Here is a 26,868-nt window from a genome sequence, read left to right as displayed (position 1 = left end):
TAGATTCTTCTTCATTTGTTCAACCTTGGTGTACAAGGAGATTATTTCTGTCATCCTTGATGGGGGGGGCAGGAGGAGAAGAGGAATTGTCAAGGTCCTTTTAAGAAATTTGTACCATAAGCAGTCAAGTGATCATCTCCCGTTCTGTTGTACTGGCTGCAGGACCGCCCCCATATCTTGAACACCAGAAGGAGTTCATAATTATTATCATTGATTCTTTGTTAGCAAAGTGGTTTTTGCACTTTCTACTGGAGCCCCAGTGCTCATAGACAGGAGTGTTTTAAAAAGACAGAAAATGCTGGAAACACCTGGCAGATCAGGCAGCATCGGTGCCGATAGAAACAAGAGTTAACGTTTCAGGTGATAGACAGGAGTTTCCTGAATTTGCATGTTCTAGTCTTTACAGAGTTCTTGTGCCATTTATTTTACGTCCATCGCCTTGAGTTTGTGGCTCGCAATAGCCAATTCCAGCAAACAGAAAGAAGAAAGACAGACTTGGGAACATAGGAACCGGGGGAGACCATTCAGCCCCTCAAGCCTGTTCCGCCATTCAATGAGATCATGGCTGATCTGCATTGTAACTACATCCACCTGCCTTGGCTCCATATCCTTTTATACCCTTGTCTTGCAAAAATCTATCAACCTCCGATTTAAAATTATTAATTGAGCTAGCATCCATTGCTTTTTGTCAGAGAGAGCTCCACACTAATACCATCCTTTGCATGAAAAAGTGTTTCCTAACTTCTCTCCTGAATGGTCTGGCTCTGATTTTAAAGTTATGTTTTTGCATTTATATAGCGTCTTTCACGACCTCAGGACGTCCCAAAGCGCTTTACAGCCAATGAGGTACTTTTAACGTGTAGTCACTGTTGTAATGTAGGAAACAGGAGGATGATCATTTTAAACCTTGCCAGCTCAGTACTGAAGCAATTCTCGACTGCCAATTCAGATAGGCCACGTGAAAAGGGTAGGAAAAGACCATCAGACCCATGAAGCTCATCCCAACTTGGCCAGTAGACAGTGTAACCTCATTCGCCCTCCTCTCAGCTCCTAGTAATACCATCTCTGCGAAGAGCCAAAAAAAAAATGTGGCCAATTCAGGAAAAACTCCAGGAAATTCCTTTCCAACTCCCTAAAGCATCAAGCGAGCTTCAGAAGACCCTGGATGCCCATAGTATATAACGATCTGAATTGACCGACCACTTATCCCTTGTAACTGACATTGCCCTTTTCTCTCAGGAACTTAGCAAGTTGTCTTTTAATGGACTTAGCAACCCCATCCTCTCCATGTGTTATAGAGTCATAACGGCCCAGAAGGAGGCCATTTGGCCCATCGAGTCCGTGTCAGCTCTCTGTAGAACAATCTAGTCTGTCCCATTCCCCCGCTCTAACGCCGTAGCCCTGAAAGTTTATTTCCCTCAAGTGCCTATCCAGTCTCCCCTTGAAAACATTGAGTGTCTCCGCTTCCGTCAGCAGCGAGTGCCAGGTCCTCACCACTCGCTGCATAAAAAAGTTTTTCCTCACGTCCTCCCTGTATCTTTTGCTCAAAACCTTAAATCTGTGTCCCCTAGTCCTTGTACCATCAACTAGTGGGAACAGCCTTTACCTGTCTAGCCTATCCAAACCCGTCATTATCTTGTACACGTCTTATCAAATCACCCCTCAACCTCCTTTGCTCTAATGAAAACAAATCCAGCTTCTCCAACCTGTCCTTGTAGCTAAGATCCCCCATCCCTGGAACCATTCTGGTAAATCTCCTCTGCACCCTCTCGAGGGCCTTCACATCCTCCCTAAAGTATGGTGACCAGAACTGGATGCAATACTCCAGTTGTGGCCTAACCAGCGCTTTATAAAGGTTCAGCATAACTTCTCTACTTTTGTACTCAATACCTCTATTTATGAAGCCCAGGATCCCATATGCTTTGCTAACTACTCTCTCAATATGTCCCGCCACCTTCAGGGACCTATGCACATTAACTCCCAGGTCCCAGATGTTGCAGATGTTTGTTTCAGAAGGCACCAACCGTGTGAAAATAAATTATTTCTGCTATCTAAACTAACTCTTTGCCTATGGATTTTACAGACATGACCTCGAATCTTACTATACCTATCCATTTCAAATAACCTATCGCACTCTTTTATAAATTCATTTATGGGATGTGGGTATCATTGGCAAGGCCAGCATTTATTGCCCATCCCTAATTGCCCTTGAGAAGGTGGTGTTGAGCCGCTTTCTTGAACTGCTGCAGTCCGTGTGGTGAAGATATCTGCGCTCCTCTAATTCTGCCCTCTTGAGGATCCCTGATTATAATCGCTCAACCATTGGTGGCCGTGCCTTCTGTTGCCTGGGCCCTAAGCTCTGGAATTCCCTGCCTAAACCTCTCCGCTTCACTACCTCTCTTTCATCTTTTAAGACGCTTCTTAAAACCTACCTCTTTTTTCTTTCTCTCACATAGCAGCTGTCCATCATTCTGCCATCGCCATTTATACTTCATCTCGAGCCATCCTTTGTTTCTTAACTTGTCCCATTACCATCTCCCTTTGCCTTGCACCATCATCCCTTTTGTCTCTTAATCTCTCCTGCCTTCCATCTTATCACAGACCTTTCCTTTTGTTCTTTCCTCCCCTCCCCACTTTCCCCGCCCCTGCACTTGCTTAAAAACCTGTTCCATCTCCAGCTTTTTCCAGTTCTGACGAAGGGTCACAGACCTGAAACGTTAACTCTGTTTCGCTCTCTACAGATGCTGCCTGACCTGCTGAGTGTTTCCAGCGTTTTCTGTTTGTATTTCAGATTTCCAGCATCCGCAGTTTGATTTTGTATTGATCAATCCAGGTTGACTGTGACGCCAACCTCAGCAGGATGATTTAAGGCATTAAACAGACCCAACGACAAAAACATTCATCTTGCAAGAGAAAACATAAGTTGGTCGCAGAAGCCCCCCTCACCATCCCCCCACCTCCCCACCCCCCTTATCAGGGGACCTCCTTAAGGAAGTTCAGGGCTCATTCAGTCCACTAATCCCCTCCTAGACCTTCTGCTTTCAGACCCATAGAGGATTTATTTGGGGATCAAGCATTCCTGCCATGTAGATGAGAAAGAGGAGGAGGGCCAAGGATAGATCCTTGAGGCAATGGTCCAGGAAAGTATCTATGTGGAAGACTTGCAATGCTGAATGGAAGCTGTATGCCCATTTGTGCCATAGGTAATCTAACATTCTGTGTATCTTGATTCATGAGCTTCAGTAAAAGAAAGACTTGCATTTATATAGTACCTTTCATGACCACCAGACATCTCAAAGCACTTTACAGCCAATGAAGTACTTTTGAAGTGGAGTCACTGTTGTAATGTGGGAAATGCGGCAGCCAATTTGCGTACAGTAAGCTCCCACAAACAGCAATGTGCTAATGACCAGATAATCTGTTTTTGTTATGTTGATTGAGGGATAAATATTGACCAGGACACCGGGGATAACTCGATAGCAAAATACTGCAGATGTTGGAAATCCGAAATAACAACAGAAAATGCTGGAAAAACTCAGCAGGTCAGGCAACATCTGTGGAGAGAAATTTGAGTTGATGTTTCGGGTCAAACCCTTCTTCAAAACTGGAAAGAAAAGAAACTAGATCGAAGGCAGGGCTGCGATCGGACAAAAGAATAAAAGAAACAAAAGAAGTAAAAGAGATTAGAAGCTAGACGAGATGGTAATAGGCTGAGATTAGGTGTAAAGTGTACTGGCAGGGCAAGAGATAGCTGCCAGGTGTGAGAGAGAAACAAAAGGAAAGTGGGGGGGGGGGAAAAGGAGTGGAAAAATTACAAGAAAAAATGAAATAGGGGCCGAGCTTATGATCTGAAATTGTTGAACTCGATATTGAGTCCAGAAGGCTGCAGAGTGCCTAATCGGAAGATGAGGTGCTGTTCCTCGAGTTTACGTTGAGCTTCCGTGGAACAATACAAGAGGCCAAGGACGGTGAGGTCCGAGTGGGAATGGAGCGGTGAATTAAAATGACAGGCGACCGGAAGCTCGGGGTCACTCTTACGGACTGAATGGAGGTGTTCCGCAAAGCGGTCTCCCCAATGTAGAGGAGACCGCATCATGAGCAGCAAATACAGTATACTAGATTACGAGAAGTACAAGTAAATCGCTGTTTCACCTGGAAGGGGTGTTTGGGGCCCTGGACAGTGGGAAGGGGGGGGAGGTATAGGGGCAGGTGTTACATCTCCTCCGCTTGCACGGGAAGGTGCCAGGCGAAGGGGATAATTCCCCTGCTCTTCTTCGAAATAGTGCCGTGGGATCTTTAACGTCCACCTGAGACAAACATAGAAACATAGAAGATAGGAGCAGGAGTAGGCCATTCGGCCCCTCGAGCCTGCTCCGCCATTCAATGCGATCATGGCTGATCATCCAAATTCAGTACCCGGTCCCGACTTTTTCCCCATACCCCTTGATCCCTTTAGCCTTAATAAATATATCCAACTCCTTCTTGAATATATTTAATGAATTGGCCTCTACTGCCTTCTGTGGTAGAGAATTCCACAGGTTCACCACTCTCTGGGTGAAGAAATTTCTCCTCATTTCTGTCCTAAATGGCCTACCCCTTATCCTTAGACTGTGACCCCTGGTTCTGGACTCCCCAACCATCAGGAACATCCTTCCTGCATCTAGTCTGTCCAGTCCTGTCAGCATTTTATAAGTTTCAATGCGATTCCCCTCTCATTCTTCTAAACTCCAGTGAGTACAAGCCCAATCGACCCAATCTCTCCTCATACGTCATTCCTGCCATCCCAGGTATCAGCCTGGTGAATCTTTGACTGAAATCCTTCCATGGCAAGAACATCCTTCCTCAGATAAGGCGCCCAAAACTGCACACAATACTCAAGATGTGGTCTCACCAAGGCCCTGTACAACTGCAGCAAGATATCCTTGTTCCTGTACTCAAACCCTCTCGCTACGAAGGCCAACATACCATTTGCCTTCTTAACCGCCTGCTGCACCTGCATGCTTACCTTCAGCGACTGATGCACAAGAACACCCAGGTCTTGTTGCACTTCCCCTTCTCCCAATCTATTGCCATTCAGGTAATAATCTGCCTTCCTGGCATCTCAGTTTAACATCTCATCTGAAAGACAGCACCTCCGACAGTGCAGCGCTCCCTCAGTACTGCACTGGAGTGTCAACTTAGCTTTTTGATGTGCACAAGTCCCTGGAGTGGGACTTGAACCCACAACCTTCTGACTCAGAGGCGAGTGTGCTACCCACTGAGCCACAGCTGACACTAGTAGTAGTGCAGATGTGCTGCAATACTGGATCAAAATAAGGTCATTTCCACAACTTTGCACCTCATGCTTTGTACAGAGCAGAGGCTAAAATACCTCTCGGAATTACATTCCCCCAATGGTTTGCTGCAGGTAGTAGCTGTTTGTAGTGCTGGTGGGAAGCAACCTCTGTTCTGTTGTCTGCCTATAATCTTGCAGTGAGTAAAGTTTCCTGCTGGCATCAACTCGTGGGACATAATGAAAGTTCGAGCGTTCAGCATTGTCCTTTGGGTTGAAGGATACCCCTGAAAACGTAGGGAGAAAATTCCTCTGTACATCACACGTCTCCCTTTCTCCCACCGTGACGTTTTGCCTGAGAGACACATGCAATACCCAGAGAGGAATTCTCCAAAGTAAATAGCAAGCCTGCTGCCATTGAGCAATCTGTTGCATTCTACCAAAAATATTTGGCAGATCACATGTTCAGCAAAAAGGAATTTAAGGCAGGAGGTTAAAATCTTTTTTAAAAAGTACATAGTGTGACGGACACCAAAGTTTACGAACCTCCTGCTTAACTGCAATGGAAATACATGGAGAGCGAGAGAAACAGGCTGTACCAAATAGCAAAGTAGCTGGATCACAGCTCCCTCAGTACTGCACTGGAGTGTCAACTTCGCTTTTTTATGGGCAAACACACGTTCACATATTAATATTTCCCAGTATATAAACAGAATCTACGCCACCATGTTTTATTTAATCTGCTGCGGGGTGGAGGGGGGGGGGATTAGTAAGCACAGGGTGAATGTATAAAGATCACCTCAATGGAATTGCGGGTCACTGGAGAATATAGTTACTTACGCACCCGTGTCACCTGTTTGCACCAGTTGGGGATTCCAAATCGTGTACATTTCTGGATAAACACGTTGGAAGAGGCAACAACAACTCCCCCCGTCCCCCAACACACAAGCCTATTAAAAGTGGATTGCCAGCTTTAAGAAGGAGCGAGCTGCCACACTTGCAGAAACTGGCTGATAGCAATCCACGAGGCATGCACACTGAAATGGCTGGAATGCGAAATAAAACCCCTATTGCATTCCCTGTATAAAACAGCGCGGCGATCGGAATCATTCTGAACGAGGAGCCGTCAGAATTCAGAGACATTTACAAAAAAAATATGTTTTTAAAGGAAGGCGAGGGAGGAAAAGGAACTGAGAGTAAATTCTAAGGACAATTCAATAGCAACGAGTTGAACTGAGGACAGCCGCAGTCTTCTGCCCCCTCTCCAGTTTAAAAAAAATGTATTTGCATTTATTGAAAGATTTTTTTCTCTCTTCCCCCCGTATCACTTTCAGCCAATGGTGTGCAGCGGACACATGGCGTTGTTGTTATTCTCTCTTTCCCTCTCCAGTTTTATATATGCATTTATTGAAGGATTTCTCTCTCGTGTCACTTTAAGCCAATATCTAGCTGACACATGCTTCTATTATTCTCCCCTCTCTCACTCTCGCTCCAGTTTTGTAATATATATGCATTTATTGAAGGATTTCTCCCCTCTCGCTCCAGTTTTGTAATATATATGCATTTATTATTGAAGGATTTCTCTCTCTCTCTCTCGTTTCTTGTCACTTTAAGCCACTTTAAGTGTGCAGCTGGCACACGCTTCTATTATTCTCCCCTCTTTCACTTTCTCCGATTATTATTTATCTGTATTTATTGAAGGGTCTCTCTCTCTCTCTCTCCTTGTCACTTTGAGCCAATAGTGTGCAGCTGCCACACGCTGATATTATTCTCCCCTCTCTCACTTTCTCCAGTTATGCATTTATTGAAGGATCTCTCCTTGTGTCACTTGGAGCCAATGGTGTGTGGTTGACACATGGTGCTGCTGCTGTTATTCTCTCTCTCTCTTTCTCTCTCTCCCTCTGAAGCAAACATCCGGGTTTCCCTGCTCGCTGCTGGACAAGCTTTTTTAGAAGCCATTTTGGACTGGGTTCAGTTTTTTTTTCCCGTGGATTCGCCACACCGCCCGGCCATTCAAAAAATTATGCCTCATCTTTCGCGAGGACTGAATCTTTGCCAACCTCTGCCGCTCCAGAAGACACCATCCAGCCCTGCGGTCGCTGCTGTGCGCTGGGGATTGCTGAGGGGAGAGTGAACTTTGTTGCATTTCCCACCACCCAACCCCCCCCCCCAAAAAAAAAAAACCCCCACACAACAATTATATACATCTCAATTATTTTGGAAGGAGAGGGGGAAAAAAACCCACACACGCGTTTAAAGGAGGAGAGAGGAAAAAAAACCAAGAAGAAACACACCGGAGGAGGAGGAGGAGGTGGTGGTGGTTACAACAACAAGAAGAAAAAACAGAGGCAACTCAGTACTTGCTTTATGTGTTTGTGCCTGAGAGTACTGGACGGCTCGGCGAGGATATCAACGGGCCCCGGGTCACACTGGCATTTTGTCCAGCTCTCTTCTCCCTCTCTCTTTTTAAGAAAAAATTGGAGGGAGAGGGAAGGAAAAAAACCCACATTTTAAATGTTGTCGAACTGAACGGATACCCTACCGCAGGAAATTAATCCAACGTTTGGTGCATTTAAATATGATTGCTTGCTGGCTGACTTTTGCACTTTTAGCAACTTTTTGTGCAGGTAAGGATCGTGAGAATTCCCCCCCCCCCCCTCTCGTCTCTTTTTCTTGTAGAGCATGGGATTAACCTCAGGACTGTGGATAAAGAGGGGAGGGAGCAGGATTGATTTTTTTTTTAATGCTTTGGATTTTTCTTCTTTCTATATGGCTACAGATGCTTGCGGTTTGTTTTGCGGGAAGTGACTGGTTTTGTGTGTTGTAGTAGTTTTGAGATTTGTATATAATGTTGGGGCGGAATTGTGGTTTTCCTATTTTGTTTTCTCCTGACTGATTCATGTGGCGGGGCGATCCGGTGTGTAAGTTTTTTGTTGTTGAACAAAGCACGTTGTGTGTGAGTGGAGTGGGGGGGGGGGATTTAAAAAAATAATAAAGTAGTTTTTGTTACATTGTAAATATAGGAGAGCAATGTGAGGCTTTAATTTAAAATATATAAGATTCTCCCCTGGCTTGTAATAGAGCAGCTGTGTGTTTGGTTGGGGGGGGGGGGGGCTCGTAAAGGCTAGAAAATAAACACAAATCCTGTCTCTGGACTTTTTTTTTACTCGACTTGTATGATGTAAACAAATCTTGGATGCCAGTCCAATACACACAAAAATACGTACAATCTGTGTTTTAAAAGGAAAGATGGGGTGGGGGTTGTTTTTGGTGTGTGAAATAAGGGCAGATTCCCCCCGCCGGCTGAATCGTTGCTTTTGTTGTGTAATTCGCTCCTTGTTTTGATATATTAAGGAGGAGGAGGAAGGGGGGGCGGTGGTGGAGAACCCCCCCATCCTTTCTAATCTTTTTTTAAGAATCTCTGTTTAGTCGAAATCTCGAACTTTTTAACCCCCCAAAAAATAGATACAGGCACACATTTGTGTCTCCTTGCGGTTGCTGTGTTTGGATGTGTGTGTGTGTGTATATATTATATATATAACAAAGTGAAACATTGTGAACCCTTTATAAGTTGGAGGAGTGGGGAGGACAGTGAGATCCCTGCACGTTTGATCTGGGGGGAGGCGGTAGCAACAGAAAGTAATCCGATGGGTCTGGAAACAAAGAGCCGTGCAGTCCATTTGAAACATTTTTGCAATGTAGTCGCACGGATGAGTTGATTTGAGGCTTGCAAACACACACACACACATATTGGCCTCTCTATCTAGGAAATGGCACGCCAGCTTTATTTAGACCTAGTCATTAAATATGCACCAAGCCTCTGTGCCTTTATTTACGGTAACGTGTGTCTTTCTCTCCCCCCCCCCCCCCCTCCCCTCCCTCGTCTGGTTTTAAATCAATTATTTTTTTTTAAATTCCCTCGATACTGTTAAATGAAGCGGCGATCGGTTTCTCTTAACGCAGCTTGCATGTGTGTAAAGATTTGCTTTTGGTTAAAAAAAAGGCACATTGTGTGTTTACGTCCTTGGGTGTGTGGGGGGATTTGTCACATGGCTGCTGGATATGTGTCAACTATGGATCCGAATCAAAAGCCACCGAGAGAGGAGGTTGGGTTTCTTTGGGGTGGGGGAGGAGGAGAGAAGGGAAACATTGTGTTTTAAGGGAGACACGTGGTGGAGGGGAGTTGTAACAGTTTTTTTTGAGCCGCTCGAGTGAAAAAATCTGATTCATTCTTTGACTGCGGAAGCTTGTGGTCATCGGGTGTAATTTCTTGGATGTGCTTCAGTGCTCTGGCTTTAGATTTGGGTGTTTGAGGCAAAACACTGTGGCGGGCATGGGTAAGGCACTGTGTTTTGTTTTATGTAAGTGTACTGTGTGCCGTGCGTTCTCGCACTGTTTTTTAATTCCCGTTTTAAAAAAAAAATGCAATTCATTTTAGGTGAAAGTTTAAAAAAAATAACAAACAAAATTCTCAATTGACGCCAAACTAACGTGGTCGAGAATAACATGAAACGCACTGGTCTTTTGTGTGCCTATGGACGCTTGTGTTAATGCTGCTTCTCTGTACTGTATGTTGATAGTTGGATTTCTGGTTTGTTCATGACTTGTGTATATACGTCCTGAGCGTTTTTCCAGTTCTTGCAGGATTGCACATTTTGCCTCAGCAGCTTGTGAATTGTGTACAAAAAATAGAAGCATGTTATTTAGTTCATACGTCTTTCGTCAAAAATATGCCTCTTTAAAAATATATATAGATAATATTTGTTCTTGGGATGGGGAGAATGCAGTAATTATTGACCATCCCTTGTTGCCCTGAGAGGATATTAAGAGTTGACCATGTAGAATGGGACTGGAGTCACACATATAGGCCAGGCCGGGTAGGGAAGGACACTGGTGAACCAGTTGGGTGTTTACAGTCCAGCAGCTTCTGGTGGCAGCTCACAAATGGATCTGCTCACTTGTGGTCTCTTGCTTATTGAAAGGCTTCAGTTGCAATTCTGGCTTCATTTCCCACCTAAAAGTGGCTTTGATTTTTTTTACAATTTTATTACTACATTTGAAAAAAAAACATGATTTCTGTTGTCTGCTGCTGTAATGTTAATATAAATATATATATGTATGTATGTCTGGATCAGTTTGAAAACATTCAAAAGTGACACATTTTCTTATGAACAGAGGCCTCTACATTCCAGTTTTACATCAAGGGGGAAGCTAGTTAAAGATGGGAGGAGGCTCGTGTGGAGCATAGTTGGGCTGAATGGCCTGCTTCTGTGCTGTACATTCTATGTACTTCTATGAATGTAATGGTTCTGGGAGTCAAAACAAGAGTCAATGGTGCTGGCTGAAAAATGAATGCACATTTATATAAAGTATTCTCTATGCTTTTGTTTTCGAACGCTTCTTGTCCTACCCCAACACCATGCTTGTGAAATGTAATACTACTCTCAAAACTCTGAAAGGTGCTTTGTTTTAAAAAAAAAAAAATTAACTGAGGTATCAAGAGTTTATAAAGCAAGGTGCGTGGCAGGAGTTTATATTGGATGTGTGATACTGGGCAGCAGTCAGGATCACATCGTTTCCCTGCCTGTGTTTGAGATTATATCACTTGTAGGGCAAGATCCTCATGGTACTTTTTTGCATCTGTGCTCAGCAGCTGGCCCCACAGGCACGATATAAACAGGACTGTGATGGCATTTTATCAAAATAATGTTTTAGTTGTGGAACGATAAATATTTTAATTATATATCTCCCCCCCCCTCTGAATGTCATGATCACTTTCTTCCACTTCAAAAAAAAACTCTTGGTTTTTGGTGCGAATGACATTTTTTTCAGATTTACTAAGTGAGCTTCTTTTACTCCGTTCCTGCTTTCAAATCGGTCCACTCAACCATTTGTCCAACTGAGAAGCCACAAAGCATGCAACTTAAATTGAAAAGTAGTAATTTCTGGAAATGCACTGTCTGTCAACTAGCTGCACTTTGCATTTTCCAACTTTGTTTTGTCATAACATTTTACAAGATGCAATCAAAAAACATGAGCCACCTGCTGCTGCCCAAGGTTTTTTTTTTGTTGAAATCCTGAGTAAGTTTTTTTTTATTTCTGAAGTGAATCTTGCAAGTCCAGCCGTGCAAAGTTGGATATCATTCTTAATCTGTCTCTGCAGCAGTGTGGGGACATGATGAATAATTCAAAGTTAGCCCTACTTTTTTTTTATTCGTTCATGGAATGTGGGCATCGCTGACGAGGCCAGCATTTATTGCCCACCCCTAGTTGCCATTGAGTATCTTGCTCGACCATTTCAGAGGGCAGTTAAGAGTCAACCACATTGCTGTGGGTATATAGGCCAGACCGGGTAAGGACAGCAGATTTCCTTCCCTAAAGGACATTAGTGAACCAGATGGGTTTTTGCAACAATCTGGTCGTTTCATGGTCACCATTACTGATAGTAGCTTTTTATTCCAGATTTATTTAGTTAACTGAATTTAAATTCCCCAGCTACCATGATGGGAATTGGACTCTCGTCTCTGGATCATTAGTCCAGGCCTCTGGATTACTGATCCAGTAACATAACCACTATGCTACCGTTCCCTACCTTCCTTACACAAAAACAGTATTCAAATCAGATTGGTTAATTTGTTGTTGTCACTACAGTTTGACTACAGCATAATGGTGGGTTCAATTCTGAGCCGTGTTCTTCCAAATGCGGCAGGTGTTTGGAGAGAGCGCTTTGAATCATCTGCTACGGCGCTTAAGGATCTGTCACTGGTGGATGCGATTCAAATATTGCCGAAGAAAACTTGTACAAAATTGAAGTGTATTGACCCAAGTCTGTTTCTTTTAATCTGCCGTGTGACAAATAAGCTGCACAAGCCGTTTGGTTTAGACAAGATCGTTTTGAATGGAGTAATTTACTGCTTAATCTTTATTCCATTATGCTGCTTTTACCTTTTTCCTCTTGTGTTTGGAGGCTCCGTATGATTCTTTTTAGGTATATTTTGTGATTAAGGACCCATATGGCACCTTTTAAAGAATATTGTAATATTACGCCGAGCAGCAAACTTCTCCATTCTGTTTACTACAGAAAGAAGCCCATTATACTCTTGTCAATCAAGCGACTATATTACTTGACAGTAATGACACAAAATCAGCACTACACTTGTCTATTGCTAACATAACAAAAACTCAACAACTGATGAACAGAGATGCTGTCAAAAAACACGCATTCCTTATTTCACAGAATGGTGACGACGGCAAGACCCAGTGACGTAGAAGTAGTCTTGAGCGAAAACACGTATTTCTAAAGTACGAGGAGAATTAGAGGGCTTTGATTAGATCTCGGTTCTGCTGACATTCCTAAATCGGCTGAGCTTTTGCCGTTGCAGCTTGTGACGCTATCGGAGCCCATCTATTAAATTTCAAATCTTGTAACTCTTCCTGTAGCACTCATTCTGGTCGTAAAACTAGGGAGTAATTCAGGAGCTTGAAGCACTGAAGTGATTTATTTTGCCCATTTCCATTGGTGGCTGGAGTGACTCACTCCTGGTACCCATCTGAATCCCGTGGTGCCTGTACTGCAGCAGTTTCTGATCTTTTTAAAAATCCATTGGCAAAGCTGTGGAATGTTGTAACCTAACAATTTTCTCCCTCTCGTCATCTTTCCCTCACCAACCCACACCCACTATGGAAGGTGCTGACTCATGATGAGGTATGGCTCCATAAGGCCGACCACTCTCCAACATCTGGCACAAGTGACTGTGAGCTTAGACAACAAATTTCAGGAGGCTATTCATCCATGGGGTGGGGAGGCTCTGACTCCACCCCTTGCCTCAGCTCATCCGCTGCTGGAACCCTCATCCATGCCTTTGTTACCTCTAGACATGACTATTCAAACACACTCCTGGCTGGCCTCCCATGTTCTACCCTCCGTAAACTTGAGGTCATCCAAAACTCTGCTTCCTGAGTCCTAACTCGCACCAAGTCCCGTTCACCCATCGCCTCTGTGCTCGCTGACCTACATTGGCTCCCGGTTAACAATAACAATATCATCCTTGTTTTTAAAATCGCTCCATGGCCTTGCCCCTCCCTATCTCTATAATTTCCGCCAGCCCTACAACCCTCTGAGATATCTCTGCTCCTCCAATTCTGGCCTCTTGAGCAACCCGATTTTAATCGCTCCACCATTGGCGGCCGTGCCTTCAGCTGCCCAGGCCATAAGCTCTGGAATTCCCTCCCTAAACCTCTCCGCCCCTCTCTCCTCCTTTAAGATGACCCTTAAACTCTATCTCTTTGACCAAGCTTTTGGTCATCTGCCCTAACATCTCCTTGTGCATCTTGGTGTCAAATTTTGCTTGTGAAGCGTCTTGGGACATTTTAGTACATTAAAGGCGCTATATAAATTCAAGTAGTTGTTGTTGAGATATCACCAACAAACCCAGTCCTGTCTTAGCACGTTTGGCTTTTTTCAGCGGGAGCCACTGGGTCGTCGCCAGGCCTAAAAACCGCGACTGTTGTTTTCTGTAATCCAGTGTTAAAGCCAATTGCCTCCCTGGCTCAGCACAGACTGGTTTTTCGAATCTGGGACCTTCCCGGTCTTTATGGCTCTGTTTCCAGCTTGGCTTTAAATATACTGTACTGATTGGGCCGTTGTGAGTTGCAGTGACGTTAAATTATGCTGGTTAGCATGTTTTGTTGCCTTGATATTTCTGAGGCGACCAGACTCTCTCTGCTCCATATGGATATTGTACCTGTTTGATGGGCGTGTTTTTCTAAGGTGGTTTTGCATTGTAGAAGTTAGCATTGCATTGATGGAGCTAAGGTGGGTAAATGAAGTTGTGGTACAGATCAGCCCTGATCTAATTGAATGGCTTGAAGTTCTGAATGGCCTGTTCCTGTTCCAATATTCCCAGAACCCAGTTCCTCCATTTTCAGCACGTAGGAATGTATACGGTCCATGTGCCTGTTCAGGCGGCAGCGGGGACCCACTTTCTTGGAGCTTTAAGAACTGCTGGCCCCTGTGCTGTGGTGCTATATCTATATATCTTGTATATCAATTATAATTATATATCTCTCTACTCTTATATCTACCTCATATCTATAGATATGTGTGTGTGTGTGTATATCACAGAATCACAGAAACCTCACAGTGCAGATAGAGGCCATTTCGGCCCATCGAGCCTGCACCGACACATATCCCACCCGATCCCCGTAACCCCTACATCAACACATATCCCACCCGATCCCCGTAACCCCTACACCAACACATATCCCACCCTATCCCCGTAACCCCATGTATTTAATCCCCCTAACACTAAGGGTCAATTTATCATAGCCAATCAACCTAACCCGCACATCTTTGGACTGTGGGAGGAAACCGGAGCACCCGGAGGAAACCCACGCAAACACGGGGAGAATGTGCAAACTCCACACAGACAGTCGCCTGAGGCCGGATTCGAACCCGGGTCCCTGGCGCTGTGAGGCAACAGTGCTAACCACTATGCCACCGTGCTATATATATGCATGAAGGGGGGATGGTGCCGGAGGTCTGGTGGCTGACTGGTGGTGTTCCAATATATAAAAAGGGAGATAGAACAAAACTTGGAAACTCTAGACTACTCAGCTTAACATCAGTGATTAGGAAAGATACTGGAGTCTATATTAAAAGAAGTGACAGAAGAGCATCTAGATACAGAAAATGTAATTAAAAAAAAAGTCAGCATGGATTCTGAAAGGCTAAGGCATGCTTAACTAACCTGATGGAATTCTTTGAAGAGGCAATGGAGAGAGTAGACGTGGGTAATGTAGTAGATGTCATATACTTGGATTTTCAAAAGGACTTTGATAAGGTACCACACCACATGAGAAAGGTTAGGGCATGTGGAATCAGCGGACAAATAGCTGAATGGATAACAAATTGGCTAAAAAAAGTAGAAAGCAGAGTGTAGGGGTAAAGGGTAGTTATTCAGATTGGAGGAAGGTAGAAAGCGGTGTTCCACAAGGATCAGATCTGAGACCACTATTAGTCATAATTTACATGAATGATTTGAACTTGGGAACAAGTAACTCAGTATCAACATTTCCAGATGATACCAAACTGGGGGGTGTAGCTAACGCTGAGGAAGAATGCAGCATTATACAAGAAGACATTAGAAAACTTGCAGACTAGGCAGTTAAAGTGGCACCTGAACTTAACATGTGAGGTGATGCATTTTGGTAGGAAAAATAGAAACATCACCTACACCTTAAAAAAAAAACGGAATGGGGCAGAGGAGCAAAGGGATACAGGTGAACAAATCATTAAAAGCAGCATCGCAGGCCAACAAAGCAATTAAAAAATGCTAACAAAGCACTGGGCTTTATTTCTAGGAGTAGAGAAATCAAAAGTAGTGAAGTTATGTTAAACTTGTATAGGACCCTGGACAGGCCATACTTGGAGTAATGTGCACAGTTCTGGTCTCCATACTGTAAAAAAGAACATAGAAGCACTGGAGAAACTGCAAACAAGATTTACAAGGCTGGTACCAGAACTGAGAGATTACAACTAACAGGAAAGATTGAACAGGTTGAGGTTTCTTTTCTTTAGAAAAGAGAAGACTTCAAGGTGACCTGATGGAGATCTTTAAAATTATGACTGGGTTGGACAGGATAGATAGTCATAACGGCACAGAAAAGGACCATTTGGCCCATCGAGTCCGTGCCGGCTCTCTGTAGAGCAATCCAGTCAGTCCCATTCCCCCGCTCTATCCCTGTAGTTCTGCAAGTTTATTTCCCTCAAGTGCCTATCCAGTCTCCCCTTGAAAACATTGAGTGTCTCCGCTTCCACCACCTCTGTCGGCAGCGAGTTCCAGGTCCTCGCCACGCGCTGGGTAAAAAAAGTTTTCCCTCACATCCCCCTGTATCTCTTGCCCAAAACCTTAAATCTGTGTCTCCTAGTCCTTGTGGAGAGAATGCTTCCGCCTGTGGGAGAATCCAAAACTAGGGGCCATAAATACAAGATAATTACTAACAAAGCCAATAGGGAAATAAGGAGAAATTTCTTCATTCAGAGAGTGGTTAGAATGTGGAACTCGCTACCACAGGAAGTGGTTGAGGCAGATTGCTTGGATACTTTCAGAAGGAAAGTAGACGAGTACATGCGAGAAAAGGGATTAGAAAGATACGCTGACAGGCTGGGATGAGGCAGATCGAAAGGGAGGAGATTCGTGTGGAGAATAAACACCAGCACAGGCTAGTTGAGCCGAATGGCCTTGTTACGGTGCTGTATATTCTATGTAGTGTAATTTGCCAGCTCCACCTGTGCTTGGTGCCTGAAGGGGAATGGTGCTGGCTGGGAGGGAGAAGTAAGATAGGAGGCAGCAGCAGCGGGTGGCTGACATGGCCCTCCTCTCCTGAAAGGAGGACAAAAAAAACTGCCTGTAGAGGAGCTTGTATGAACGGTTTGCACTGCCAGGTTCACTTCACAGTGGATTGATTCTGTATTGGGCTCACTGGTGTGCGAAATCAGTGTTGTCATCGGGATATTTTAGCACCTGGGATATTCTCAGCAATTGTGTTTTTGTTTGCTCTCGCCGGTCGGTGCCTCTGAACTCCTGCCCGGTTGTCTTGTGTTTATAAACTGATCATTTCAAAGTTTCATTTTCTAAGAGCAGTTCTTGGTTGGATGAAGGGAGGGGAGGAAATCGAGGGTTATAAGTGTCACAGCTGTGCTCCACACACAACCAGCCTGTTTGAAAGGGTGAGGTGGAGCAGTTGAATTAATCACACGCTTGGTGTCACGTTAGTTATAAAAGGGGTCTTTTCCTTATGGAAAGCAGAACTATATTTCCTTCACTTACACTTGAGTCTTCGAGCTCACAAAGGTATCATTAATGCTCCACGCCGCACAGCTGGCGCACTGTAGAAGTGGGCGTGCAGCGCGCCCGCACTCGGCAACACTTGGCCGGGCGGAGCTAACGCTGACTGCTCCACCAGGATAAAGTCAACTCGGCTCAAAGCCTCAAACGTGAGGGGTGAGCGGCACCAGGGGAGGTGCTGATTTGGAGGTTGCTTCTGGGGCCCGAGGTCATTGTTCCTGAAGTATTTTCGGGCTTTGGCTTTCGTTCTTCCTTCCAGTGAGCTGCCGTTGCTGTTGGTGGGGGTGGGGGGGCTATCTGGCCTGTACTGTCAAGTGTGCAAAATAACAATTAGTGAACATTTTCTCACATTAGAACAGCACGAATTCAGAGATTTAGAGGATAATCCATGATTTTTTTTTATTGAGTCTTAAAAGCTATTTGAAGGAGAAGGTGGATTGTTGAGCATTGTTCAATTGTGTTGTTAATGTCTCCTATATGGATAAGATAGCTTTTTGGGGGGGAAATTGGAAACTTTCAGTGAAGTATTTTGTTGTACCATCGCTGGACTCTGGAAATATCAGATAACATGTGCATGCTGGACTCCTCATTGTGTTACTCTGCAGACCTGGCAGTTTTCTGGAGTGGGGCGGGAAATAAATCCTTTCAGTTTATTTGACCAACATCTTCAGCCTCTGTGAATTGGAGCGGAGTTTGAATAGGGGCATTGATGTAGGGTTGGGAGAGAAGGGGTACGGTCAACCCCAGGAACGAGGGCTCCCCAAGTTATGAGGAGAGACTCTCGTCGCTGAGCTTGCTTTCACTGGACAAAAAGACTTGAGAAGGAGGTATGATGCAAGCGTTTAAAATGCTGACCGGAACAACCAATACAAACGCAAGCAGGCGACTGCGAGCATCAGAATAGAGAATACGATGACATTAAAAAGCCTCAAGTAAAACTTGAAATTAAAAATACCTTTCCCTCCGCCCCCCCCCCCCCCCCGGCGCAGAGTGGAGAATATGTCTATGGGCTCTTAAGAAAAACAGTTAAAACACCATTTAAAAAAAAAAGTTGTAAGTATATCTGATTTGAGGTGGTAGTTTATGGCTTTGGCAACCCAATTGGCTATTCTTCGATGTCAAATCTTGTTTGCCAGCACTCCTGTCAAGCGCCCTGGGATATTTTGCTACGTTAAAGGCGCGATATAAATTCAAATTGTTGTATGAGCCTAGACGAGAAGAGTTGGCAGGTTGTTTGACCTGGCCTGATCTGGTCCTCGTGCAGCAACCCCACACACACTCACACTCACACTCACACACTCTCTCTCCTCCTTCTCACTCTCTCTCTCTCTCTCCTCCTTCTCCCTCTCTCTCTCTCTCTCTCTCACACACACTCTCCTCTCTCTCACTCTCACTCTCTCTCCTCCTCTCTCTCTCCTCTGTGTAGGAATCACTGGCTCGTGATCAGGAGCGGGGATTATGGTGAGCTTTCCCTGTTTCTCTCTTTCTCCTCTCTCCTCCCCCCCCCCCCCCTCCCTCCTCCTCTTAAACTTGGAAGGGAAGATGCCAGTTCCCTCTTTGGTACCCCCCTGGCCAGAATCGGCCGAGACCAGTGATTGAACCTGGTGCCTTTCTGGTCTTTATGGCTCAGCGGCGCATCTACCGACCGAGTCCACTGGCGGACGGGGCTGTTGGTGCTGCCGTGGCCAAAGTGCCCGTCCCGTGCAGTCGGCTAACTCGGGAGGTGGCGGGTTCCAGCCCTGCGCGGGGATTTGAGAATCTGAGCTGACACTTCAGCTGAGGGAGTGCAGCATTGTCGGAGGTACCGTCTTTAAGACAAGACCCCCACATTTGCCTGTTCAGGTGACGTTACAAAAAAAAAAGAAATCCCGCGGCACCTTTTCCAAAGAAGAGCAAGGAATTCTCCCGGCGTCCTGGCCAATTTTCGTCCCACAACCAAACTTGGCAATGATCTCATTGCTGTTTGTGGAACCTTGCTGTGCGCAAATTGGCTGCTGTGTTTGCCGTCGATGACTACATTCATGGCCTATGAACGGTGTAAGGTTTTTCTTCTTTCTCTTGGATTTGTTGAGGCCAGTAAGTAATCAAAGGGCCCTCCTGTGCACCAGCCTCTGCCAACCCAGCAGATTTACATTGCGCCGTCAGTTCCCAACAGCAAACCCAAGCGTCCCACTGCTGCCAACTGAAGAGCTGAGCTTTCGCGCTACGTGAATTTTCACAAGTCTGATGCAATGCTCTGTGTGTGTGTGTAATATATACAACGTGCCCTCCTCTGGGCTTAGGCTTGCCATTGGAGAGCCTGCAAACCTCTTTTCATGCTACAGTGCACACGGCTGGCAAATTCATCAAATCAGTGAGGTAAGCATTAATTATTTATGCGTCACCTCCCCCCCCGCCCCGAAACAATAAAATCCCTTGAAACAGCGTGGCCAGATGAATCGAGTGCACACCAAGGTCTGGTGGTTTACAGCAAAGCGAACTAGTTGGTGGTTGGTGTCACTCAGCATTTATTTTTGTGTAAACCGCCCCCCCCCCCCCCCCACCAGCTGTGAGCGTATCAGGGAGCAGCACCCAGTGCCTGCACCATATATTCTGGGGCCAGGGGCAGAGTAAAAGGTGCCTTTTACGCTGCTGGAGCTCAGTACTCCGACGTCGCTGTTTAATATAAATTACTGAGGGCATTGGAGCCTTCCCACGTTACCACTGGTGTCACAAGCTGCCATCGGGAGGTCTTTAATTAAACCCAAAGGCAAAGAAGCAAACTCTTTCCCCCCCACCCCCCTCTCTCTCTTTGAGCAGTGGGAAGCTCTGGCCTTAGCGTGGCGTAGTGACAGGAAGAAATATATCCAGCGGACTGCGAGACACAAAGGTTGCGGGTCTCTGCTCGAGCATCTCTTCCCCTCGGGAATCACTATTTATACAACCCAACAGTGCCCTCGCGCTCTCCACCGCCTCAGAAAACATTTGTGTTGCACCACACGGCCTCGGTAGAGTTCCAGGTTCGCCTTTAATTACGGGCAGGAGTAGAGTGGGGATAAATGCTTGCTCAGGAGTGGGCTGTGACATTGTGCTCACAGGGATAGATGGGATCCATCACTTCTGTCACTGTAACTCATCTCGGGGCAGCACGCACCGAGGCAGCTGGCTGGATCGGCAATACCTTATCGGAATTATTTTTTTAGTGGGGGGGGGGGGGAATAAACTCTCAAAAGGATCTGGGCAAATTATAACTTTTTACTGTTTCTTTAAATCAAGTAAAGATTTCTACTGCTTTCAGACAGTGTTTCCAAAATGTACTGTAATTGTACAACAGAATTGCAGACTCTCAATTAATGTAATGATTGTTAATGTGTTCAATTCACCTAAAAGAGAGTTAAAAAAAATCTCCTTTCTTCCCCCTCTCCTCCCACCTCCCCCCACCTCCTCCAATATCCTGGGGAATTGTATTCAATAAAACAACTGTGTACAACCAGTAAATCTGGAGTGTGGGTGACATTATACTAAACCTGTTTTAAAAATAAAATAAAAAAAATGATTCATATTTTCAATAACAAGACCAGAAAGAGCTTTGAATACATTTACACTGACTAGGCCAGATTCTGCATAAAAATGAGGTATTAATTGAGCATCTAACTGGGTCAGTTTAACAGATTTGCATTATCAAAGGTGATGAGGTGTTTAAACTAGAAACTTAACTACACACAGAAATAAAAATAGCTTTTTATACACTTAATGCCATACAAGCCCACAAGAAATGTGTCTGGGGGGAATTGGCATTTAGTAACTGGGCCACATACCATTCCATGCCCACCAAAAGAACACAATATTCAACTCATTCTCTTCAAGATGCTGATCCCTACTGGGGTCCAGTACCATGGGTGCTGGGCAGGTATTGTCCCTCCTGGGGTCTAGTTCTGTGGGGGTGCTGGGCAGGTGCTGACTCCTGCTGGGGTCTAGTTCTGTGGGTGCTGGGCAGGTATTGTCCCTCCTGGGGTCTAGTTCTGTGGGGGTGCTGGGCAGGTGCTGACTCCTGCTGGGGTCTAGTTCTGTGGCTGCTGGGCAGGTGCTGACTCCTGCTGGGGTCTAGTTCTGTGGGTGCTGCGCAGGTGCTGACTCCAGCTGGGGTCTAGTTCTGTGGGTGCTGGGCAGGTGCTGACTCCTGCTGGGGTCTAGTTCTGTGGGGGTGCTGGGCAGGAGCTGACTCCTGCTGGGGTCTAGTTCTGTGGGTGCTGGGCAGGTGCTGACTCCTGCTGGGGTCTAGTTCTGTGGGTGCTGGGCAGGTGCTGACTCCTGCTGGGGTCTAGTTCTGTGGATGCTGGGCAGGTGCTGACTCCTGCTGGGGTCTAGTTCTGTGGGTGCTGGGCAGGTGCTGACTCCTGCTGGGGTCTAGTTCTGTGGATGCTGGGCAGGTGCTGACTCCTGCTGGGGTCCAGTACTATGGGTCCTGGGCAAGTGCTGGTCCCCCTTGGGGACCAGATCAATGGGCAGTTATCCTCTGATACCTTGCCAGGCAGTCATGCTCTCATATCTTGTCCTACTGACCTTAATTATCTCCACCCCAGAAAGAGGATCGTCACCAGTTAATCATTGGATGAGTGACGAGGTTTAAGCCCTTACGAGGCAGACAGGATACTAGGAACTACTCTGAAGTGGCAGACTGCGCAACCCAACTCATCGTTCAATGTATAAATGCACTGCCACCATCCTTCTGCCCATAGTGTAACACGCACGCTTTCCTATTGAAGAGATTGCACCTTTTGGAGGTGTGGAGCTTCATCAGCAGCTGAAGACTTCTCCACAAGCCAATCATGGTATGCACCGCTGCCTGGATATATAAGCACATGTTCCCATACCTGGTTTCCACGTGATGTCTTCCAGCAGCCATTGTCCCAAGAGTCAGACCCATTGGCTCTTTGACGGGCACCTCACTTCAGGTGGAAGGGAAGCTTACCCTATGCTAGCCCCCAGCTTGATGTTCTAGACCGCCAAGCGCAGTGCCATGTTCCAGGCTCGTTTGACACCCAACTGTTTAATCCTCAGGCAAGAGGTTTTTGCACGTTCACAAGAGATATTGTGGGCTTCAGCATATTTTGAACACTCGGCAGGGTTTTTGTAGGACAATAATGTAGCCAAACTAGTGAGTCTGGATTTGTTGCCACAACACTGGACAGAAAACCGCTCTTGTGGTTTCAGTAATGGGACGTTTCAATCCTGCCTAAAGGACGCGTCTCGTTTACCAGCACTCTTGTATAAAAGGCAACATTGCAAAAGGATGCTTATTATTTCAACTTCAGTATTGCTGTTGACTCCTGTTTGAACTATATTGAAAGAACTGGCTGCAGATGTTAACTATAACAAATAGTACCAGGGAGCTGAATACGCTGTAAAGCTTAGAATCTCAATACTGAGAATGGTTCTGGGGATGGGGGATCTTAGCTACAAGGACAGGTTGGAGAAGCTGGATTTGTTTCCAATAGAGCAAAGGAGGTTGAGGAATGATTTGATAGAGGTGTACAAGATTATGACGGGTTTGGATAGGCTAGACGGGGAAAGGCTGTTCCCACTAGTTGATGGTACAAGGACTAGGGGACACAGATTTAAAGTTTTGAGCAAGAGATACAGGGGGGACGTGAGGAAAAACTTTTTTACACAGCGTGTGGTGAGGACCTGGAACTCGCTGCCGACAGAGGTGGTGGAAGCGGAGACACTCAATGTTTTCAAGGGGAGACTGGACAGGCACTTGAGGGAAATAAACTTGCAGGGCTACGGGGATAGAGCGGGGGAATGGGACTGACTGGATTGCTCTACAGAGAGCCGGCATGGACTTGATGGGCCGAATGGCCTTCTTCTGTGCCGTTATGACTCTGACATCAGAGAAGACTTATTTTGTTAAGTTATGAAGGGTTTTGATAGGGTGAATAGGGAAAGACTATTTCCCCTGGTTGGGGAGCCTGCGCCAAGGGATCGGCAATTTAAAAATTGTCAGTCGGAGAGTGAGGAGAGAGTTTAGGAGAAATGTCTTCATTCAGAGGATTGTTAGAGCATGTTATGTTCCTCCGCAGGGAGTGGTTGAGATGAGGAGGATTGTGGCAATGCATTCCTACATTTTACATTGTGTTGGGTTAATTGCTGACTATTCTCTTTGTAGGGAGGAGGTAATTAGGGTTTATTTCGTGTTGAGGTGGTACCAAATTTCCTACATTACATCAGTGATTATACTCCAAAAGTACTTCATTTGCTGTAAAGTGCTGTGGGACGTCCTGAGATCGTGAAAGGTGCGATTATAAATACAAATCTTTCCTTTTTCAAATTGATACTCCTAGTGATGGAAGATTGAAATTGAAGTCATAATAATGTAGCCGGGCAGATCCACTGTATGCTCGGGAACTGATGATGATTGACCATCCAGCCTTGCTCATTAATACAATCTGGCAAAGTACCCCTGTGACTGGGGGGCTGGGCTTCTTGGGGCACTGGCTTGCAGGATTATCCTACGAGCCAGTGCCCTAACGGGTGGGGTGGTCCGAGCTGGCCAAGCAGCAAGAAGCTTACTAGTGCCCTGTGTTGGTAAACCGTGTGGCTTTAGCTGATTAAACTTTGGCAGTACCCCGAGCTCATTTGGGGATCCCTAACCCATGGTTGTTGGTAGCCTACACCTAAACACTCTCAACTTGGGGAGGTGGGTGACACTCTCGCCTCTGGGCCAGAAGGTTGTGGGTACAAACCCACACTTCCGAGACTTGAGCGCAAAATCTAGGCCGACACTTCAGTGCAGTGCAGTGCTGAGGGAGCGCTGCACTGTCGGAGGTGCCGTCTTTCGGATGAGACAGTAAACCGAAGCCCTGTCTATCCTCTCAGGTGGACATAAAAGATCCCATGGCGCCAGTTCAAAGAAGAACAGGGAAGCTCTCCCCAGTGTCCTGGCTAATATTTCTCCCTCCACCAACATCATTAAAACAGATTCAATATCTCATTGCTGTTTGTGGGAGCTTGCTGTGCGCAAATTGGCTGCCGCATGTCCTACATTACAAAAGTACTTCATTGGCTGTAAAGCACTTTGGGACGTCCTGAGGTTGTGAAGGGTGCTATATTAAAGTCCTTTTTTTCTTTTAGTTCTCCATTTTTGGCAGTTAGGAGTGCAAATAGGCCTTCCTGTGTCCCTATGGGGATAACATTTGTGTACCATTTTAAGCGAACAGGAATTCTACCTGTGCGGAGCCCTGTACCTGGGTTTAGACACTGTTGCGCACAGTGATGGGATTCCACGTGTCTCAAACATCAGCTGACCTAAAATAAATCTATGGTTTAAACTTGGACGGATTTCAAATGGGTTACGTAAAATCGTGCATTTTAGGTTGTATCGTAATGATTTGGTCTCCTTAGCTAAGGATGGATATACTTGCCATGGAGGGAGTGCAGTGAAGGTTCACCAGACTGATTCTTGGGATGGGGGGATTGTCCTATGAGGAGAGATTGAGTAGACTGGGCAGCACTGTTGCCTCACAGCGCCAGGGACCCGGGTTCACATCCGGCCTCGGGTGACTGTGTGGAGTTTGCACATTCTCCCCGTGTTTGCGTGGGTTTCCTCCGGGTGCTCCGGTTTCCTCCCACAGTCCAAAGATGTGCGGGTTAGGTTGATTGGCCATGATAAAAATTGGCCCTTAGTGTTAGGGGGGATTAAATATGTGGGGTTACGGGGATAGGGCTTGGGTGGGATGGCTGTCGGTGTAGGGACCGGGTGCTAGGGTTTGGATGATCAGCCATGATCTCGTTGAATGGCGGAGCAGGCTCGAAGGGCCGAATGGCCTACTCCTGCTCCTATCTTCTATGTTTCTATATTCTCTGGAGTTTAGAAGAATGAGAGGTGATCTCATTGAAACATACAAGATTCTTATAGGGTAGATGCAGGGAGGATGTTTCCCCTGGCTGGGGAGTCTAGAACCAGGGGTCACAGTCTCAGAATAAGGGGTCGACCATTTAGGACTGAGATGTGGAGAAATTTCTTCACTCAGAGGGTGGTGAATCTTTGGAATTCTTTACCCCAGAGGGCTGTGGAGGCTCAGTCGTTGCGTAGATTCAAGACAGAGGTCGATAGATTTTTGAATATTAAGGGAATCAAGGGATATGGGGATAGTGCAGGAAAGTGGAGTTGAGGTAGAAGATCAACCGTGATCTTTTTGAATGGTGAAGCAGGCTCGAAGGGCCGAATGGCCTCCTGCTCCCATTTCTTATATTCTTATGATGATTGCAAGTTTGCGATCACCCTGAGCTTACAGCTTTAAAAAGAGGTGATGACGAAGGGGCCCCACATATTTTGAATACCGAGCAGAACTTTTGTGACAATTATGCAGCCAAACCAGAGAGACTGGGTTTGTTGCCACGGTGTTGGTGCTACATTTAGGTTTCAAAAGCACTCGCTGAGTTCCAGTTAATACGGGTTTCTGACTCGCTGTCACATACCATTCGGAACTCGAGTGGGATACCTTTGTGAGATGCGCGACACGTTCCTGCCTGGCTACGCGCCCGAGTCGGTGCCTTTCTTTATCCAAGAATATTGGCCCCGAGTCCTTGTGTTAGCTGCATTTCCTGCATTACAACAGTTAAAGGGGTGATTGGTGAAGGTCTGGGTCAGAGTCAGACTAGTGCTAGTTTGGAATAATATCGGGAGCAGCGAGTGGCTAGGATCTGGAATGCTCCGCCTGAAAGGGCGGTGGAAGCAAATTCAGTGGTGACTTTCAAAAAGGAATTGAATATATACAGGAAACTCTTTGGCATCCGGCACCGACGGGACTGGCGTGTTGCTGGTTGATCAAAATTTCCGGATCACGGAGAGGGTTATCTACCGAGGCTATTTTTAACAAAGAAAAATTTAAAAAAATCAAGAAATGTGCAGTAATTGGGTACTCACCTACAGAATGTTGTGTTAAATGGATGGTGGAAGATGCTTGATTAAGTACAGTACTGCCAGTTGAGGGTAATGCAATGCAATGACTACCAGCAGCGTGGGCGACACACAGTACCCCTGTAAAATGGCGGATCAGAAGAGACTACCGGCAGCGCGGGAGAGTCAGACTCCTGGTACAGGGGTATTGAGGTTTTCCGACTCCCGACAGCGCCAAGAAGCCGAGTAGTGGCAGTTTGGAGAACTACCCCCACTGACTAACTCGGCCACCGCGGGAGACTCAGACTCGGCAACATTGCCGGTTATTGAGGTGTTGTTTTCGGAGCGAGAATTTTGCCGGTTAATAGAGAATTCCGGATATTTAGGTGCCGTTTAAACAAGGGTTTCCTGTACTTGAAACGAAGAAATTTGCGGGGATATGAGGAAAGAGCAGGGGGCAGCGGGACTGATTGGATAGATCTTTCAAAGAGCCGGCACCATGGGCTGAATGGCCTTCCTCTCTGCTGTAAGATTCTAGGTGGTAATAACCCAGTTTATTAAAAAAAATAATGGGTGGTCTTGGCCAACGATGGAAAGAAACCAACTGGATTTTTTTTTAAATGTGTCTGCGTGAGACCTATGCGATGGGAGCTGGCTGTCGAAGGCTGATATAAAGGCAGCTTAAGCGCGTAACAAGAAATACAAATGGGGTATTGACTTTCTAAAATAGTCATGTGCACAATGCTAAAACCTGCCTGTAATTCAGTACTTGTTGAACATTGACTTAAGTAAGTGTACTTAAGCTGGCTTCCTTTTTATACAATACCATTTTCCAGCTGTTTTGAACAGAAAGAAATGTCGAGAGT

General features: G+C 45.7%; 1 protein-coding gene across 2 annotated transcripts in view; it reads left to right on the top strand.

Annotated features, from left to right (window-relative positions):
• The first annotated feature begins 7,074 nt into the window (after positions 1-7,074).
• Positions 7,075-26,868, top strand: part of LOC147116972 (activin receptor type-2B) — a 205,124-nt gene continuing 185,330 nt past the window's right edge. Inside the window, exon 1 of one of the 2 annotated variants that reach the window (XM_085987475.1) lies at positions 7,075-7,899. In XM_085987475.1, coding sequence (XP_085843601.1) covers positions 7,851-7,899 — 49 coding nt within the window. In that variant the 5' untranslated portion in view covers positions 7,075-7,850. Of the gene's footprint in view, positions 7,900-9,250; positions 9,610-26,868 lie in introns of those variants that run through there. The other variant, XM_085987476.1, reaches the window with a different exon arrangement.

The sequence above is a fragment of the Somniosus microcephalus genome, chromosome 5 (genome assembly GCF_052327205.1).
Source record: "Somniosus microcephalus isolate GS21.2 chromosome 5, FLI_Smic_1.0, whole genome shotgun sequence".
NCBI classification, from domain to species: domain Eukaryota; kingdom Metazoa; phylum Chordata; class Chondrichthyes; order Squaliformes; family Somniosidae; genus Somniosus; species Somniosus microcephalus.
The sequence above is the reverse complement of the archived record's forward strand: the minus strand, read 5'-3'. Positions and strand labels throughout refer to the sequence as shown.